The sequence below is a fragment of the Gracilinanus agilis genome, chromosome 5 (assembly GCF_016433145.1).
Source record: "Gracilinanus agilis isolate LMUSP501 chromosome 5, AgileGrace, whole genome shotgun sequence".
NCBI lineage: Eukaryota > Metazoa > Chordata > Mammalia > Didelphimorphia > Didelphidae > Gracilinanus > Gracilinanus agilis.
The window spans coordinates 55,444,651-55,463,261 of NC_058134.1; the positions used below are offsets into that span (position 1 = coordinate 55,444,651).

The 18,611-nt window shown below is 37.0% G+C and overlaps 1 protein-coding gene across 1 annotated transcript in view; it reads right to left on the bottom strand.

The window, feature by feature from the left end:
• The window catches only part of FAM171A1 (family with sequence similarity 171 member A1), a 183,865-nt gene that overhangs the window by 3,769 nt on the left and 161,485 nt on the right, over positions 1-18,611 (bottom strand). Inside the window, exons 6-7 of the mRNA XM_044677453.1 lie at positions 3,674-3,790; positions 672-786 (exon numbers count right to left, since the gene is read on the bottom strand). Coding sequence (XP_044533388.1) covers positions 672-786; positions 3,674-3,790 — 232 coding nt within the window. The remainder of the gene's footprint in view (positions 1-671; positions 787-3,673; positions 3,791-18,611) is intronic.

Genomic DNA, 18,611 nt, shown 5'->3' on the forward strand with positions numbered 1-18,611 from the left:
TATATATATATATATATATATATATATATATATATATATTATTCATACATATATCACTATATAATATACATATATTTGGTATTTACATATAAATAAAACATAAAACACTGAAATAGTAATTGTCTTGATTTATTTTAAAACTCTTACCTTTTGTCTTAGAATCAATGCTTATGGAATGGTTCTAAGGCAGAAGAGTGGTAAGGGGGTTAACAGAATCACCTAGTTAGGAAGTATCCAAAGCCACATTTGAACCCAGGACCTCCCATCTCTAGGCCTGGCTCTCCACTGATGCACTGAGCCACCTAGCTCCCCTTGATTTGTGTTTTTAATATTCTTTCCAATCTACTGGTCTGTATCAAAACCATCTAATGACACCTACCCCTTCCCTAAGTCCTACCCCAGCTCTTATTTAAACATTTCTTCCTCTGTAAGGCTCAGCACTGAGCTTCCTACTCTGTTTCTTGTTTTATTTGCAAGTTTAGTTGGAAGGATCAACTTTTAGAATCTTTCCCCAACTTGTTCCCTAACCTACCCTGTCACCCTGTCCCTTCTACCTTCTCCTGGGGGTAAGGGAAACAGGGGATTAGATTTTTACTATTTAGTAAAAGAGAATTCTTAAGATTCTTAACAAGTAAAATTCAATTAAAAATGCCAAAGTGATAAAACTTTACCTGCAATAATACAAAAGAAGACACAGCAAAATCAAAAGGATGAAGGCCATTCCTCCTAAAATGGCCAAAAGAAATACCGTGTGATATGTAGTAATGTCTTGTGTTACAATAGGACCTGGAAGGACAGAAAATGGCATTTTAGGAATAGGTAAGAAATGTTAAATAGAGAGACAATTGGATGAGATCTCTGTGGCTTCTGCCTCTCCTGAGCTAGGAGTCAGGAGAGAGGATTCTTTAAATGTGAGGGCAGAATTCACTGACCTGTTACTCAATGGAAAATGATTAATCTCGCTGGAGCATTTGTAGTTCCTTCATTCTTCCCTAAATACCACTTTCCCAGCCACTGCCCCTGGACCCCAGTCCTGACAATAATTCCTTTGGAAAGATGACTACTTAAAAGCTAGAACAACCATGGCAAGGGTCCCTATTTAGATAAGAAAAGCTCACTGGCCAGCCTTCAGGTCAGAATGTCAAATATTGGATTTTCAGGGCAAGAAACTGACTATATATGAGCAGACCTTTGGCAGGAATAAAACTCAGACAGGATTCAAGAATGATGAGCTTTTATCAATGGAAACAAGTTCCAAGATTACTTTGGTTTAACCTCTCATTATTTTATTTTATATCCAACTAAAGTCAACTGAAAAAAACACTTATGAAGCTCCTATGACCTGTAGAGTCCTGGACTTTATAAATACTATTACAACAGTAGGAAAACTACTACAAAAACAGTAGAACAATAAGCAACAACAGCAGCTTATATCTATAAGGTTTGAAAAAATGTCAAATGTACATCATTTCATTTGACCTGTGGGATACCATCCCTCCCTCTCTTCTGAAGATAAACTGCCTAGTCTGAATGTATGAAATAAATTGATGTTAGGATTTAAAAATTTTATTTATTGCACTGTGTATGTGTTCCAACTCTCAAAAACATATTAAAGATAAAGATTCCTGTTTTTTATTTTGGAAAAAAAGGTATATAGCATTTATAAGGACTTTAAAATTTGCAAACAGTTTTACAAATATGATCTCATTTCATCACTCACTGTGTTGTTATTATTTTCACTTTGTAGTTGAAGAAACTGAGGCAAACGAAAGTTAAGTGACTTGCCCAGCACCTCAGTTAGTAAATGTTTAAGGCAGGGTTTAAACTTGGATCTTTCTGACTCCATGCCCTAGCACTCTTTTCACTGCACCTCCAGCTGCCTCAAGTCATCTGAAGATGTCTACTTTCAAAACAGGAATGCAGACACAGCTCTCTAATGAATGAGAGAGATGTGGCTGCAGCCAAGTTTAGGATGCTGGGCATATGGATCCCAGGGCTTAAGTGGTCATGGATTTCAGTTCTTAGTTTTGTTGAGGTTTATATTAAGCCCTGATACTCGTGCAGATTAAGGCTCTAACTTAAGCCCTCCAACAAATGCTATTATGATCACAATGATTAACAGAAAGAACCCAGACCAGTCCAAATAATTGCTCAGCACCAATCACTTATATGCATCAAGGGATACTAATATACATCACAATGGGACATTCTGGGTATACTTTATGTCATATTAATATAGACATAGTTAAAACATGGAGAAAGCATTTAGCAGAATGGTAGAGTGGAAAAAATACTGCTTTAAAGTCATAGACTTGAGTATATATCCCAGTTCTGCCAAATCCATGATCCAAGGTCACTTGGGCAAATTACTCAACCCCTTTGGGCCTCAGTTTCTTCATCTGTAAAATAAAGTTTTGAATTTCACAGAATTTGTGATGTGGAAGGGATGTCAGGAGTCGTCTGATCCAACCAATACATGTAGGGAATCCCCATCTAATCCAAAATAAAGGTTTTCCACTTCTGCTTGAAGATCCATGAGGAGGGGGACCATACCCCTTCTGGAGGCAGCCTGTTTCATTTCTGGACAGCTCTAATCGGTAGGAACTTTATTTCTGACATCAGCAATTTGTATCTTCTACTCGTTGCTTCTGATTCTGCCTTTTGGGTTAAACAGAACAAGTTTCTTTTCTCCACCACTTGTCTCTGTGGCGTCCTCTGCTGCTGAATCTATGATTATGTAATCTTGCTGCTTATTTCTCATACAAAGCCAATTAAAAATTTAAGAGAACAAACTCCAAATTTTAAGTAATATGCATTCAAAGGGAAACTCATTTTTATTTTTTAAATGTGATTTAAATGCTAAAGGCTAATATTAATTAGAGGATGGGGTGAGCTAGGGAGCATTACTGGCACTACAGAAGACAGCATTTTCAAGAAAGAGGGAAACAATGAACATATGCTCATATGAGCAACATGGCTCAATGGAAAGATGTTTTGAAGGATTCTACTAGGAACTGGTGGCCAGGGTGGCCTTTGGTGCCTTTCCTGCCTTTGGTCTAAGCATTTCTTAGAGAGGTTGTCACAGTGTAAGAAAGGAAATAACATTTTATGCATAATTTTTTATTCCAGTTTTATCAAGATGCTAGTGAAAAATGGGTTTTTCCTATAGATTTAAAATACTATCTTTAGAATTCAACATATTAAATAAAAAAACACCTTCCAAAGTCATGATAGACATAGGAAATTCTCTGCATTCCTTCAAGTGTGATGGAGAATGGAAGACCACTGGCATTTACCAGTAGCCTTCTATCATGCTGAGGTTGCCTCTTTACCCTCTGGTACTGGTACTGTCATTTGACTTGTGGATCCATCCTAACCTAAGGACCCCTAGACCTGACCACCTACCCTGTAGTTGATTTTTTAGGACTTCTGAGCCTTTCAGTCTCTCCTGGAGCTGAATTTCTTTTCTCTGCCAACTTCCTGAGAACAAGGATCATCTTCCTTTTTCCATCTGTGTTCCCTACTCTATGACCATAGGTCTTAGCAAATGCTTTTTCTTCCTACATTCATTCAGCAAGAATCCTTGGTCATGTGAAGCCTGCACATAGTCAGTCTGCACACATAATAAGCATGTGGTCTTGACAAACACTCACAGGGTTTTGTTCCACTTTACCTGGGTTGGGGGGAGACATGGCTGCTACCCAGTACCCCAACTGTGGGGCGATGTAGGTCCAAGTCAGCTGATTCCCTTCCTGCTGTACGAGGCCTAAGCCACTTTTCAGCCACGTTCCTGTGGGATTCAAAGCAGAATTTCAAATTTATGAAATTGAATCTTGTTGCTTAAAAGGGAAAACATTTTAAAAGCCCCATTAGTGCTTAAACATTCTGTGATTTCTTGGGATGTAAATCATACCCCTTAGATGACTTAGTAGACCATTTCTTTTTTTAATTTGAAAAATTTTATTTAATTAATTAATTTAGAATATGTTTCCATGGTTACATGATTCATGTTCTTTCCGTCCCCTCCTTACATCCCCCCTCCCGTAGCCAACGAGTGATTCCACTGTGTTTTACATGTGTCATTGATCAAGACCTATTTCCATATTATTACTATTTGCATTAGGGTGATCGCTTAGAGTCTACATCCCCAATCACATCCCCATCAACTCATGTGATCAAGCAGTTGTTTTTCTTCTGTGTTTCTACTCCCACAGTTCTTTCTCTGGATGTGGATAGTGTTCTTTCTCATAAGTCCCTCAGAATTGATTAGACCATTTCTGAGAGATGCTATGGCTAAAAAATTCACCAGTGTGTGGCCAAGCCAGTGATGGGGCACCTTTGTCCTCATACAATGGACATTCTGTACCTGGACTTGAAGTTTGGTGGGACCTATTAGAGCTTGTGGCCACATTTTTAGCAAAAAAGGAAAATTTTCATGCTATGAGGGGGTACCAGAGTAGGACTTCAGTGGATAAAGTCCCCCCCAACAGAATTATATCCATAATATTTTATAACTAAAGATGATTAAAATTAAATTAATTAAAATTTAAAATTATGGTCTTAGGTGGCAAGGGGCAGTCCATAGGGATCCCTTTTAGTGTTAGCTCTGAAGAGCTTTGATTCCTTTCCTTAATGAAGAGATCCACAGCCTCTTTTCAAGGCCATAGACTTCTGGTTATTATAATGGCCTATAACAATAATAGATAATAAATATTTCTGCAATGCTTTAAGGTTTACAGAATACTTTAGAGAAGTGATTTCATTTATACTACATAGGCAGTAGAGTAAATTGTACATGTTGTTTTACCCCTCACCCTGCCACTGCCTGGTAAAATATAAGCACCTTGAAGGCAGGCATTGCTTTATTTGCAATTTTAGTGCTTAACATGGTGCCTGGGCACATAGCAGATTTTTGTTGTTGTTGGGGCAGGTGGCACCAAAGGGAACAGAGCACCAAGCCTGGAGTCAGGAAGACTCATCTTCCTGAGTTCAAATCTGGCCTCTGACACTTAGTAGCTGTGCGACTCCGAGCAAGCCACTGAACCCTGTTTGATGCAGTTTTCTCATATGTAAAATGAGAAGGAAATTACTTGTGATATTTCACCCCTATCCATAGAATATCCCCAGAGAGCAGGGGCTGTTTTGTTTGTAACCCTATAGCTTAATGTGAGACCTGGGCTCAAAGCTGAGATTAGAATTAGATAAGTTAAATTAAATTGTATATGTGACCTTACTTTCCAAATTACATGGTAGACAGTGTGTGGTATAATGGAGAAGGCTCTAGATTTGGAGTCATAAGAGAACTGGGTTCAAATCCTGCCTCTAAACACTGTAATAATGAGCAAACCAGACATTGGTAAAATAAAGGTATTGGGCTTAATGATGGCAAAGGTCTCTTCCAGTTCTAGCCTCCCTGTGAACCCCTTTTATAGCTACCTCACAGGACTACTGGGAGGATCCAAATGAGACCCAAGCATGTACAGTGCTTTGTGTCATGAAAGTCTAAGCCATTGTTCTCTGTTTGAGCAGCATATCCTTTGTAGGCTGTTACTTTGAGAAGCTTTTCTGTAAAACTCAAATTTTCATAGTACCTTCCAATTGTACGGGGATATGTCTACTGAAGGAGGAGAATCTGTTCAAGTCTATTTATCAATGTGGAATCGGAATGTGAGCTAGCAACTTGGGTACCACTACCCTCAAGCAATGGAAGCATCTGAAGAAAACACAAGAAAGGCAGACTGAGTCCACTCATCCCCCTGTCTCTTCTGTCCCACTTTCAACCACCAAAGTAAGTGAACCATGAACAAATATTTCCCAACCCTGAGCATTCGGCCACCTCTTAGAACCACAGCTGTATTTTCAGAGACACATTCAACTGCTCACAACCTTTAATCCAGTGACCCCCATGACTAGAATTATACTCCCAAAAAAGTCAAAGACAGGAAATAAAGGATCCAATTTAGCCAAAACATTCCTAGGAGCAAACTTTAAGGTAGCAAGAAAGTCGAAACCAAAATGGCAGAAACAACAATAGTATATGAATGTAATAGAATAGTCTTATCTTTTAAGAAATGAAAAAATGAGAGACATTTTAAAAAAAGATACAGATGTGGGGTGAAATAAATAGTGGATGTAGTGCTCAACCTGGAAATCAGAAGACTTGAGTTCAAATCCAGATTTAGATACTCATTAGCTGTGTGACTCTGGTTAGGCTACTTTTGTTTGCTTCAGTTTCCTTATGTATAAAATACAGAGAATAATGGTGCCTACCTCTAAAACTGTTCTGAGGATAAAATGAGTTAATATTTGCAAACTCTTTAGTGCTAAAATTTGCTATTTTTATTATTATTATGATTTAATTGTTAAGACAATTGAAATAAAAAGATTACTCAAATTACATCTAAGTCCAAGTCACCAAAGAACCAATGAAGGTTCTGGAGATGAGATTAATGACTTTGAGCAAATAAACATCTCTGGACTCCAGTTTTCTCAGCTATGAAATGAAGGGGTCAGAGTTGATGACTTCAAAACCCCTTCAGTCTCTAAATCTATGATCCTATGAAACATACCTTCTCCTTCAAGGTGAGGGGAAACTGGCATTGGTGGGCTACCAGGAATAAATATTTTTTTCTTGTGCAATAGTTTTTCAGTTGAGTCTGATTTTTTTATGATCCCTTTTTGTAGTTTTGTTGTCAGAGATACTGGAGTGGTTTACCGTTTCCTTCTCCATCTCATTTTATAAATGAGGAAACTGAGGCAGATAAGGTTATATGACTTGCCTAAAGTCACAGCGTTAGTAAGTATCTGAGGCTGGATCTGAAATCAGGAAGATAAGTCTTACTGACTCTCCAGGTCTGGCTCTCTATCCATGGCACTACCCAGAAGCCCTGTATACTGTCATATCTGGTAACATATCTGGTGAATATTTTTGATTATTTTTCTTTGTCACAAGGAGGTAAAGGCAACTAAGTGCTTTAGTGGATAAAGTGCTGGCTCTGGAGTCAGGAAGACCTAGGTTCAGATTCCACTTTAGATACTTAACTAGCTCTATAACCCCAGTGGGGTAAATGACTTAACCTTCCTAAGCCTCAGTTTCCTCATCTGTAAAATGGAGCTATTAACAGGATCCACCTTATATGATTGTTGTAGGATCAAATGAAATAACATTTGTAAATAAATATGATGTAAAGACAAAGACACCAATTAAAAAACACCAACCTATTTTTAAAAAGAAATAGAAATGCATAAATTCCCCTGGTTTAGTGCTACCTAAAATAGCTTGTTGCATAGCCATAGCTTGGAGCCAAAATGCCATCTGTCATTGACCGTGGGTCTGAAACTTTCAACCTTTGTGAACCTTCTGTCTTTCCAGACTCTTGTCTTTGGCACAGCTGTGGATGCTTCCATTGGATTTTTCCTGTGGCGCTTGGGATGCTCTGGTGTGCCTTCATGTTGCCATGGCAACATTCAAATGCAGTCTGTAAAAAAGGTGCCTGGTATCAATGCTGCCAATTCCTGCAAAGCACCTCCAAGTCCTAACCAGGACTTGAACAAAAGGGGAAGGAGAGGCACACCTCCAAAATTTGCAAGAGCCTCCTCTGTAATTCCTTTTGCCCCTCCCGTTCAATTTCCCAAACTACTGATATCTTGAGCTTAGATTTGGAGGAATTTCAATTAAAAAAACAGACAAATCAAAATGAGAGAAAGAGAGAGACATACAGAGAAGGGAGGGAAGAAGAAAGGGAAGAAAGGAGGAGGGGGAGAAAGAGAGGAGGGAAGAGAGAGAGAGAGAGACAGAGAGAGTGTGTTAATTGACTACCTCCACTCACATCCTTATGACTTCCCCAACCAAGAGAACCCTCCCTGGCCACTGTTTTTTAATATCTATTATCTTGTCCTATTAGGATGTAAGCTTCTTCCTTGGGATGCAGGAAGAATGTTTCTTGTTGAAACTGTGACTTGCAATTGGATGACAATTCCAATCAACAATGCAAATGGTCAATGAGTCCAGCCCCAGCCTAGAACTGAATAAAGGATGAGAATGGGATACATTCTCTTTAGGAAATTCAACCATGCTTTTAACAACCCAAAGTTCCTTCCTGAAAAAAAAAAGGCCATCATTTTAATATTTCCGAGGGCTGCTATTTTATTGCAAATCATGGAATATTTTAGTCTCCCAAGAACTAAGATTGAAGGTTACCTTAAAGGCAGTGGAGAGTAAACAAAGAGGACTCTCAGGATCTTATATTGGGAAGAAATACTGAAGCCTATTTGGTTCAATCTTCATCCCTTCTGAAAATGCCCTCTACTATATCCCAAACCACAGACTTTTTGATCTTTTCTTGAAAATCTCTTTTTGGGGGGGAAGCAAAGAGACAGACATTTTCATTTCTGAATAGTTCCATTTGGAAGTTTTCTTTATATCATATTTAAATCTGCTGTTTTATGCCTTCAGTCCATTGCTTTTAGTTTTGTCCTCCTGTGTCAAGTAGAACAAGTCTAATCCCTCTATTCCAGGACAAATATCCAAATATCTCAAGTCAGTTATCTTTTTTTTCCATTCCCCCAATCCTCCTCTTTTCCAGGATAATCATCACTTTTTCCTTCCACCAGTTCTCATGTGGCATGATGTTGAGGACCTATACTCTCTGAATCACCTTCTCAAAAGTCTCCAATTTATTCATTTCTTTTCTAAAATGTGATACCTTTAAAATCAATTTCTTATTCACTTTTTCTTGGGTTCATGTTATTTCCACAATTCACAGAGATCTGATGATCATGAGTATTTTCTACTCCTTTTTTTGAACAGATGGTTTAACCACCTTAAGAACTTTATAATAAAAATATACAAAAATGAGAGAGAAATACATCCTTTGGTGAATTTTGTAATTGCTTTAGCATTTTTTACCTGTTTCTGAGAAATAGTGGCAGAATTTATTTTAGTTGGAACTAAAAAAGATTCCTGTAAATAAATTCTGGCATGTAAATCCTCCCAACGAGAATGTAATGAAAAATTCTTGGGGAAAACATTGTACCTAGAGATCACTTGCCTGGAAAGCTAAATTTTCTAAGCCCTAAATTTATTACCTATAAGAATAACACTATTTTAAAATCTGTAATTGGATACCATCTGCTTACCATGACTAAAAGTTGAAATTGCACTCAGACCAAAATCTATACTCAGATGAGCAAAAATACTTTTTTCCTCACTTAAAATTATTGTAATTTGTACATGGAAGGTATATGGTTAGTTAAACACTTTTGATTCTTTCACTTAACAGTGAAAACACAATGAAAGAAGTACCTTAGGTAAAAAAGAATGGTAATATTTATCTTCAGTTTTTAGATGAAAGAATACATTCATCAGTGGAAGGAAATTTCTTCTGTTACCAACTTTTGATCTAACATTTGTTATAAATGCCTTCTTAGGATTATATACATTTATTTTGATTGATTTTTGTTTTTGAACTGAAATAGAGCTTGGCACATAGTAGATGCTTAATAAATTATTGCTGACTAATGAAGTAGCTAATTATCTTTTATTATCAATAACAGTAATAATACCTTTTGTAAATGTTTTCTCTATCCTTTATTTGGTTAAGAATTCTAATAAGCAGGTTTTAGGAAAAGGCTAGCTAACCATTGATAATGGCTATTAAAAAGGGATTCCTTGTTATACAGGCTGCTGGTACAGTGGTTAGAGTTGATGGACTTGGAATCTGGATGGTTTGAGTTCAAATTCTGCCTTAGATATTTAAATAACTGTGTGATCCCGGGCAAATCACATGAATTCTCTATGTGCTTCAGATCTGTTATCTGTAAAATGAGAAGGTTGAATTTGATGTTTTCCAAGATGTCTTCTAGTTCTAAATCTATGATGATAAAATGCACATTGGGCTAGACAGCTTCTGAGGTCCTATCCACTTTAAGATTCAGTGATTCACAGTTCTGTTCCTTTGCTCACTCTATACCCCCAGGCTGGAATGCCATAATCCCTTTCCAAATTCTACTTACCTTTCAAAGTCTTCCTTTGTGAGATCTTCTCCAGTGGACTTAAGCCTGCACTGATCTTCCTCTTTCTCTGAACTCATATAATTTATTATAGAATTCTATTATTGTCCTATAAAACAATGCATGCTGTTTTTAATATGAATCCTGTTCTGATGTCACATCATAGAGCAGAAGTGGCTCTGGGTTCTCAAAGCCTTCTTTAGTATAGTGTAACTTCTGGGAGGTTCTACCAAGATGGGAAGTCTTCAAGATTTTGTCCACTCACCCAAAGACCAAGCTAACTAGGTATGGAGAGTCTCCTCACCAGAAAGAAGACTGGATTTATTTATTTTGCCATAGCAGCTCATGAAGATGTCTGTGTTAAGGGGCTGTGATTTGCTGGGAAAGGAATAACTACATCATGAATTAAGGGATTTTGAAGTATTGATATTATTATGTAACTATTTCATATGTACTTATTTTATTATTCTGTCTAGATTCAAGCTTTGAGAACTAGGCTTCTTAACCTGGGGCCTATGAACCTCGTTAAATTTTTTTTTTGGTAAGTGTATTTCAATATAATTGGCTTTCTTTGTAATCCCTTGTGTTTTACTTTATGTCTTTAAAAACATAGGCTTTAACAGACTCCCAGAGGGGTCTATGACATAAAAAAAAGATTAAGAACCTCTTCTAGGAGAAGTTCCATACATTATATTTCTTTTGTATTTTACTTATTCACCCCCATACTGGCCTTCTCCTTGCCCCATCCCATGGCATAGGACATGGTGGTTAAAGGTCTAGTCTTAAGGTCAAACTTTATCTCTGATATATATTGACTTTGTGACTATGGACAAGTCACTTAACCTACTAATGGTCTAAGAAACCCTCGAAGAGTATAATTTACAAAGAAGTTGGTTATCTGGTTCAATGATATTTCTATACAGCAATGAAATCATAGGTCAGAATGTCAAAAGGGGGGGGGGTGAATCTCTATCAAGAGGCATTCTGTTTTGGGAATAGAATAAATGAATGCAGGAAAGCCAAAGAAAGGTCCAACCACAGAGTTAATCAGATCAGACAACCTTTAGTCTTAAGGAAGGCAGGGTTGGAATGAGAGTGATGTCCTAATGGAAGTGTAATCAAGGCACCCACCCTTTAGGGCCTTGAGAGAAGAAAGCAAGTTGGTGGATACAATCATTTATTCTGGCATAAGTCGTCTGTAAAATGCTCTTACACTCAAAGAATAAAGCTGGATGCAGCTTTGTGACACAAAAATCCTCTAGTTACTGGCAGAAACATTCCCAAACTTTCTGAGATCTTGTATAAGAAAACAACTCTAAGGGGAACAAAAGAATTAATGAATTGTATATTAAAAGCATGTGCTTCTCATTACTGAAATCATAACGTTCCAGGAGGAAGAATTTTGCACGACTTAGAGTGAGGGTGTGCAGCAAAAGAGATCATTCCATTTATTCACTAGGGGGAACCTGAGTCCAGCTGCCTTCTCCACTATCATGGAACAAATAAAATCCCTGTAAAGCCACCTTTGCTTAATAATTAAGGAATTGCCTGTCATTGATATTAAGAAGATGACAGGTTACCCTCTCCCTCAATTTGCTCCTCTGTCCCTGGGCAAACAAAAGCATGCCAATAACCAAAAGCTAGCTGCCTGTTTGCTTGCTCTCATTCAGCTATCCTGTCTGTCTAACCACTGAGATGAACTCCAAGTAGGAAGAGGTGAGCTTACAGAGGGTTTTAAAAGTCAAACAGTGGTTTTAAATTTTGCTTCTGGAGCCACTGGAGTTAAGCATATGACATGAGTTTTTGAGAGATTGATGTGATAGCTGGGTGGAAGCTGGACTGGGGTTTAGGCAGAGATTTGAGGTGGGGGAGACCCATTAATAGGGTACTGTAGTAGTCCAGGAGTGAGGTGACACCAAGGTGGCATCAAGTGTCAGAAAAGAGAAGGGGATGTACATGGGATCGGGGATGTTTCAAGAAGGCTAATTCTAGGCAACTGATTAGATAGTCAGTTAAGTGGGAATGAGGAGTGATGGATGAGATCAAGGTTTCCAGCCTAGGTGACTGGATGGTAGCACTCTTTAGAGTAAAAGGGATGTTAGAAAAAGTGGAAGGTTTGGTGGGTGTGGAGGAGAAGATAATGAGTTTAGTTTTGGACAGAGTGAATTTAAGATATCTGTGAGATAACCTGCTGGAGATGTCCAAAGGGCAGTTGGAGATGCATCTAAAATGAGTTTTTCTACCAAGAATTCTTTGACAAATATGGATATAATTTAATACTCCAGTTGATTCAGTGTCATCAACATGGCCATCAATTTTCACCTTCTACTATATTACTGTAATAATTAGAAGGAATCTGAGCTGTGTTATTTTCCTTTGCTTCTAATAGCATCCTATGTTATGTTTTGGAAGCTTAAGTCTACATTTTGCAGTTTTCCCATCTCTTCCCTTGCTGTCAATGGTCTCTCTTTACTGATAGTGTACCTCATTCTAGTTTCTTTCCCTCTCCCTGCTTTCTAATTTACTGCTTCTATTCTTCCTTGGGCTGAGAAAAACAAATTACCAAGTTTATTTGAAATGTGCCTAAAAGAAACATAAGTAGATTCTGAAAGAAAATCCGAAAGGGCCAACTAAAAACAGAGCATGTTAGTGTGTGATTTGGCTGATGTCAGTCATGTATGAACTTCCTTGCTAGATGGATAGATGAATACAAGAACAACTTGGTAGCTAAATGAGATTTTACTGTATTTAATTCATGAGATGATCTGCTTCTAGGCTAGTCCTGGTAGTTATGGGAAAGGCACATTTGTGTAAGGTTGGGGAAATAGAGTCTATGAAAAGTAGACTCTATTAACTAAAAAAAATTAGCCTGGGGTCATGTAGTGATAATAATAATAATGATGATGATGATATCTAGAATTTATAAAGCACTTGCTATGTGCCAAACGCTATGCTTAGTGCTTTACAAATAATAAGAACAAAAAAATGATCTACTTCCTCATTAGTCTCCAAGCTCATTGTGGACATCCATGTGTTTTGATGAGTCTGTCAGTTTTGTAATCAGTCTGTAAGTATTTATTAAGTAGTGACTGTGTGCCAAACCTGGTTAAGAATACAAAAGATGGAATGAAACTGTCTTTATTCTCAAGGAACTAAAATTTGATCCCCCTTCACTAAAGTCAGAGTCATAATTGTAACAAGGGTTGGAAGATACCCAAATCAAGCTTTATCTGATACATAACTTTGCAAAGGTTTTCTCCAGGAAAGTAGTCAAGTTGGTAGCAGCTAGAAGCTGACTCTAGCATCCTAGAATTCTCAGAAGATGCTCTGGATGGGATTTCTGCAAATGTTTTAGGACAGTTAAGAGACCAAAGCACAGGACAGCCCCAGGGTGGTCCTTTATAGCATATTTCCTTATGTATCAAATCAGAGGTTATTAAAGCTGGAAGAGACCTCAAGAAACCATTTAGTCTTACTTTCTCCTAATTTTATAGATGAATAGGAGGCTCAGAGAGGTTTTTTTCTTTCTAGCACTTAACACAGTATTGGGCACAGAAAGGGTATACAGATGCTTGAAGATTGATTGAACAGGTGGCTTGACCAAAAGTAGACAAGTCAGTTAATGTCAAAACAGGGATGAGAACTTAAATTTAGCATTCTTTTCATCAATTTCTGACTTAGTCATCACAACTTTCTAACTTGCACATTATAACAGAAAAGGCATAACAATTCATTGAGGCAGAAATAACATTAAAATGTCACCAGAATCTGATCTAGCTCCCTAACCCAGTGCCTCATTTATTCTCCTGGGATAATTCAATGTGCACCAAGCACTATGAAAATTTTCATTTGAAGGCTCTGCTTGGTACAGGCCTAATCAGGAAAAGAAAGGACAGAATAAGTCCAGTTTTATGTTTACTTGCAAACATCTGATAGGGTATCCCAGAGAATAACTAGAAGATAAGCTTTTTAACTTGGTTAAGAGGACCAAAGACATCTCTGCTGTAATTAATTTTTATTTTAAAAGCACAGATAAAAAGAGCAAGTGTTTAGGGAAATGGACATTCGAAGATGTTAAAAAAGACAGCAATGAAAACTTACTGAGGATAGAAAGAACGAGAAACTGAATGTTTATTTTGAGCCCAACGTAAAAAGATTCATTAGATTCTTATTGCCTGGCAACAATCCTTCTGCCAGGGTGTATTTTAGCAGCTGGGATACCTCAGCTGAAGGTTTGGTAACAAGAAAAGAAGTCTGATATTATTCGTGCTATTTATCCTAGAGGAGGAAACAATGACCGGAGGTGGACTCACACTTTCACAGCTTATAAATCTAAATTTAAACATTTCTCATTAGTTGACATTGTATAGGGCAACAATAACTAATATTTATGTTTGAAGACCAAAAATTCCTTAAATATTTGATAAATAAGGGAGCAGCTCTAAGCTAGTAACATTTGTCTTCTTTTTACAGTATATTTATATATACGCATATAAGCTACAGAAATATATTATAATTGTACTAAGTTTTTTGGGATCCCTATGTAGGGAGCTAAGATTCTCTGGGATCATAATGAGGTATAGCCTGAACAACTTTTTAAATCAAGAAAGGTCAGTCCTGAACTTTGGAGCAATAGTTCTCATTCAATGTGTGGAATATGGGCCAAAGACTTTTTTTGGGGGGGCTACTGAGTTATTATCAGAGGTCTGTGAATTCAGAGATGAATCTATAATGAATGTTTGATCTCTTTTTATACTTCCAACAAAATATGCAGTGTGGTATTCAGCAAAATAAGTGACAACATAAATTCTCTTTTCTTAACTTCCCTGTTACTGTATCACCATTTTCCCAGTTAGCCATGCTCACGACCTCATTGTTGACTCCCCACTCTCTCTCACCCTTCTTATCTGCTCTGTTGTCAAGTCTTGATATTATGACTTTCATAACATCTCTTTACAATATATCTTCATTCTCAAATAGTTATAATTATATAATAGTCGACTAGGTGAAAGACACTGTGATGGTGTGGTAGGACTGTAAGAAAGAATATAAGAGTTTCTGCCCTAAAGAACTGGCAGAGACAAATTTTGACACCTGAATCAATTTGAGAACAGTAAATGAGAGTACATATATTCAAAAGGTAGGTTACAGAAGATAACAGGATAAAATGATCAATTTGTTTATTTGAAAGAGTATCAAATTTCATGATATTATGTTCACAGTAAATTCAACTTTAATACAGTGTATTAAATGCTGCGTTTATTTGGGCACTTCAAATTTCTACTTGAAGTGGCAGCTTGGGCCCCTAGAGTATGGCTAATTTCTTCTCTTCTAGAGGTATCTTTGAGAGGTTTGGGGTGGTTTCTAGTTGCTAGTGTACTCCCTCATTGATTATTAGTCAATAAAATTTAGTTAGCTTTTAAAAAGCTAATGTGGTTTAGTAGGAAGCATTGCTACAAAAACACTCACTGCTTGACTACCTCTATCAAACAAAGAAGTCTGGGTCACATTTTCCCAAAGGAAAACTCACTAAGCATAGGGGAAAATGGGCTTATGCTTAAAGAGCACATGTGGCAAAGAGACAAATCAACTCCTGGCCTCTGGAAGTCCTCTTCTCCCTTTGTAGAGTTCTGAAATTTTCCTTTGGTGGATGTAGCCTTCTCTTGAGCTCAGAGGGTTAGTGCCATTGTAGAGTATTGAGTTTCCTTTTCCTTGGTTTATCTAATATCTCCTCTGTTTCTGATGCAGATGCCACCATCAGTCACTGATATTCTCAGGACATTCTTACTGTTCTTTTTAGGGAATCTGAATCTTCTGGTCACAAGGGGCAGGAGAGAGATTTTCTCTCTATAGTATCGAATGATGCTTAGAGGCTCATCTGGTTTTCTATCACTAGGTTGACCTGCTACTGGAATACTGGATTCCAAACTGTCTTGTTATTTGGAACTGGCTTAAGTCAAACTCTAGAGTGCATGACTGATTCTCTTTAATAAATCACAATATATTTCTTGTACGGCATCATCTGCTTTCATTCAGTTGCTGCCTAATTTCTTCCTCTGACTGGTTCAACAGAAGTTTCTAGGAATTTTTCACACCTAGGTTCCACTTCTAATTAACTGAGTCTGTAACTCTTTATCTGAGGCATTCTTACCTGATAACAATACCAGGACATAGAACATTTTTAAAGTCATATATTAATAGAGGTTGATGGAGTAGAACACTCTTCTTTTTGAAGAATATAAAAATTTCCTTAAAAGTAGAATTATTTCCTTTGAAAGGCAACTCGGCTTTCCAAAAATACATTTTATTAGCAAGAGTTGGCCTGCAGCCTCATGGAAAAAGGGATGTTCCAAAAGTATCCCATATGTAGCTGGGAAGTTAAGGTACAGTAAATCAAAGTACACTAAAGCCAGCCTAAATATTTTTACTGAGTAAGAACACAATAATGCCTTATGGTTTCCTAGAATAAACAAGTAAGACAGAGAAAAATAAATCGTACAGTTGCAAAATTTAAGAGTAAGTGATGATTGATGCATACATAGAGAGTTAGCAGAAATCGAGGATCTGAAGTCATTCCTTTTTTGATGCTTGAAAATCTAGAGATTTTTTAATGGTCTTGTTCTCTGGCACTAAAAATTATCTTCAATTGTTCTGGCTATACCTCTTCCAAAAAAATTGAGCTTTCTATTTCAGATTGGCAAAAATTGATCCAAAGCAAAAGAGTAAAATTATAAATGCTGGCTAACAGTTTCGGAGAAAATACCTTTTTATGTTATATTGTTTTTCTCTTAGAAAATAAAAAGAAGAAATGCTACTCTCCCAAACCAGGCTCCTATCCCAAACCTAAATCAGGGACTAGCAAATTGGCTTAAATAAATAGTTGGAGATGGGGTGGGAGATGGCAGGAAGATTTTTTAAAGATGCTATCCAAATAAGTATATTTAGTACTTTTAGGACAGTAGAAATGCAAGAATTCCCCAAAGAATGAGCAACTATATATGCCTTCAAATGATATACTATAAGGAGAAAAACTAAATGAACTGTCAACTATGCATTTAAATTTAAATAATGAAGGTTATGTAAAAGGTAGTAATTTTTATAGGTTTCAAATATACTCAAACATGTATTTATTCCTAGTTTCAGTTATGTTAATGTAACCTCAGGGCTAGTTTTGAAATAAAGGCTTTCTAGCCATCCTATTAGTGCTATTACTATAAACCTTCAATTGAGTTTTCATTTTTTAATTGGTTAAAGTGTGCGAATTTCTGGAACTAAATAGTATCACTGAAACTAAATAGATGGGACCACAAATAAATCTCATACTCAGCTTGATTCTTATTCTGGGGATGTTGACAATATTCTCTCTATCAATAGCCAGCCTAGAAATAAGCCAGTCCCAGGGGAAAAGGCCAATTAAACAAAAATTTAATGAAACCTTAATAATTTCCAAACAGTAGTTGTAGTTAAATATCAGATGACTTTTTTCCCTTAAGTCTTTCTTAATTTCTCAATTGGTGCTCCAGGGAAGGGAAGAAGGAAGCCAAAATTATATCTATATAAAGTGAGAGCCAGATTAGTTTTGAAAATTCAGAGTAATTTTCAGAAAGCGTGAAGATGAATTTTGACCAATTGATAAACATTTATTAAGTGCCTACTATGTGTTGGGCACTGTGCTCAATGCTAGGGAAACAAAAAAAGACAAAAGATTGTGTCTGCCCTCAGGAAGCTCAAAACCTAATGTGGGCAGCAACACACACAAGCAGAAAAATAATAGGGAGTGAAAAGGAAGAGATAGTACCTGGGCTAGGGGTAGGGAATGGGGCATGATGAAATCTAGTGGACTGTAGTTTGGTGAGAAATGATAATATGGCTGTCCTGGGCATGTTTCTGAAATGGAGGACCTGAGAGGAACCCAATGATGTCCACTCTCTACTCCCTGTCACTGATACCACTGAAACTGGAAAGAATGATTCTTCAGTCTAGGTCAGAAGAACAAAAGTTCTGGTAGATGCTTCTAAGCTTGAAGGTTGGGTGATGGGCCATATACCTGTTGTCTAGGCAACAGCCTAGCTAAGATGAGAGAGGTTCACATTCAATTTGGCCACAGAGTGATGGATTTTTCAGTCACAGTAGCTCTCAAGGACCATTCACCAAGTGAAAGAGGGATTTCAGTCTGTATTAGACACCAATTAAGGAAGTACCCACAGCAACAGGTCCCTGGAGTACTAAAATGTATTTTCTTAAGATCCTTTTTATTAATGTTGTAATTGATGAATGTCATGGAAGTAACTTAATACCATCTACTTAAGGTTATTTATAATTATCATAATTTGAAGTAGCACATTATTGTATACCATTTATAATAGTTTCCCATGATCTAATTATTTTGAATTAGTAGCCCTATTTTTGGTTATTGTAAATTCCATTTTTCAGAATGGTCAATTCACTCACTCTGCCATGGACCAGATAGGGTACCCCATACGTCAAATAATTTGACATGACATAAAACAGCTTATGGTTTTGAAGGATGTTTCTTTAATACATTCCTCAAAAAATAGGGCAGAAAAATTGGTAGAATAACCTCATGAAACAAGATACAG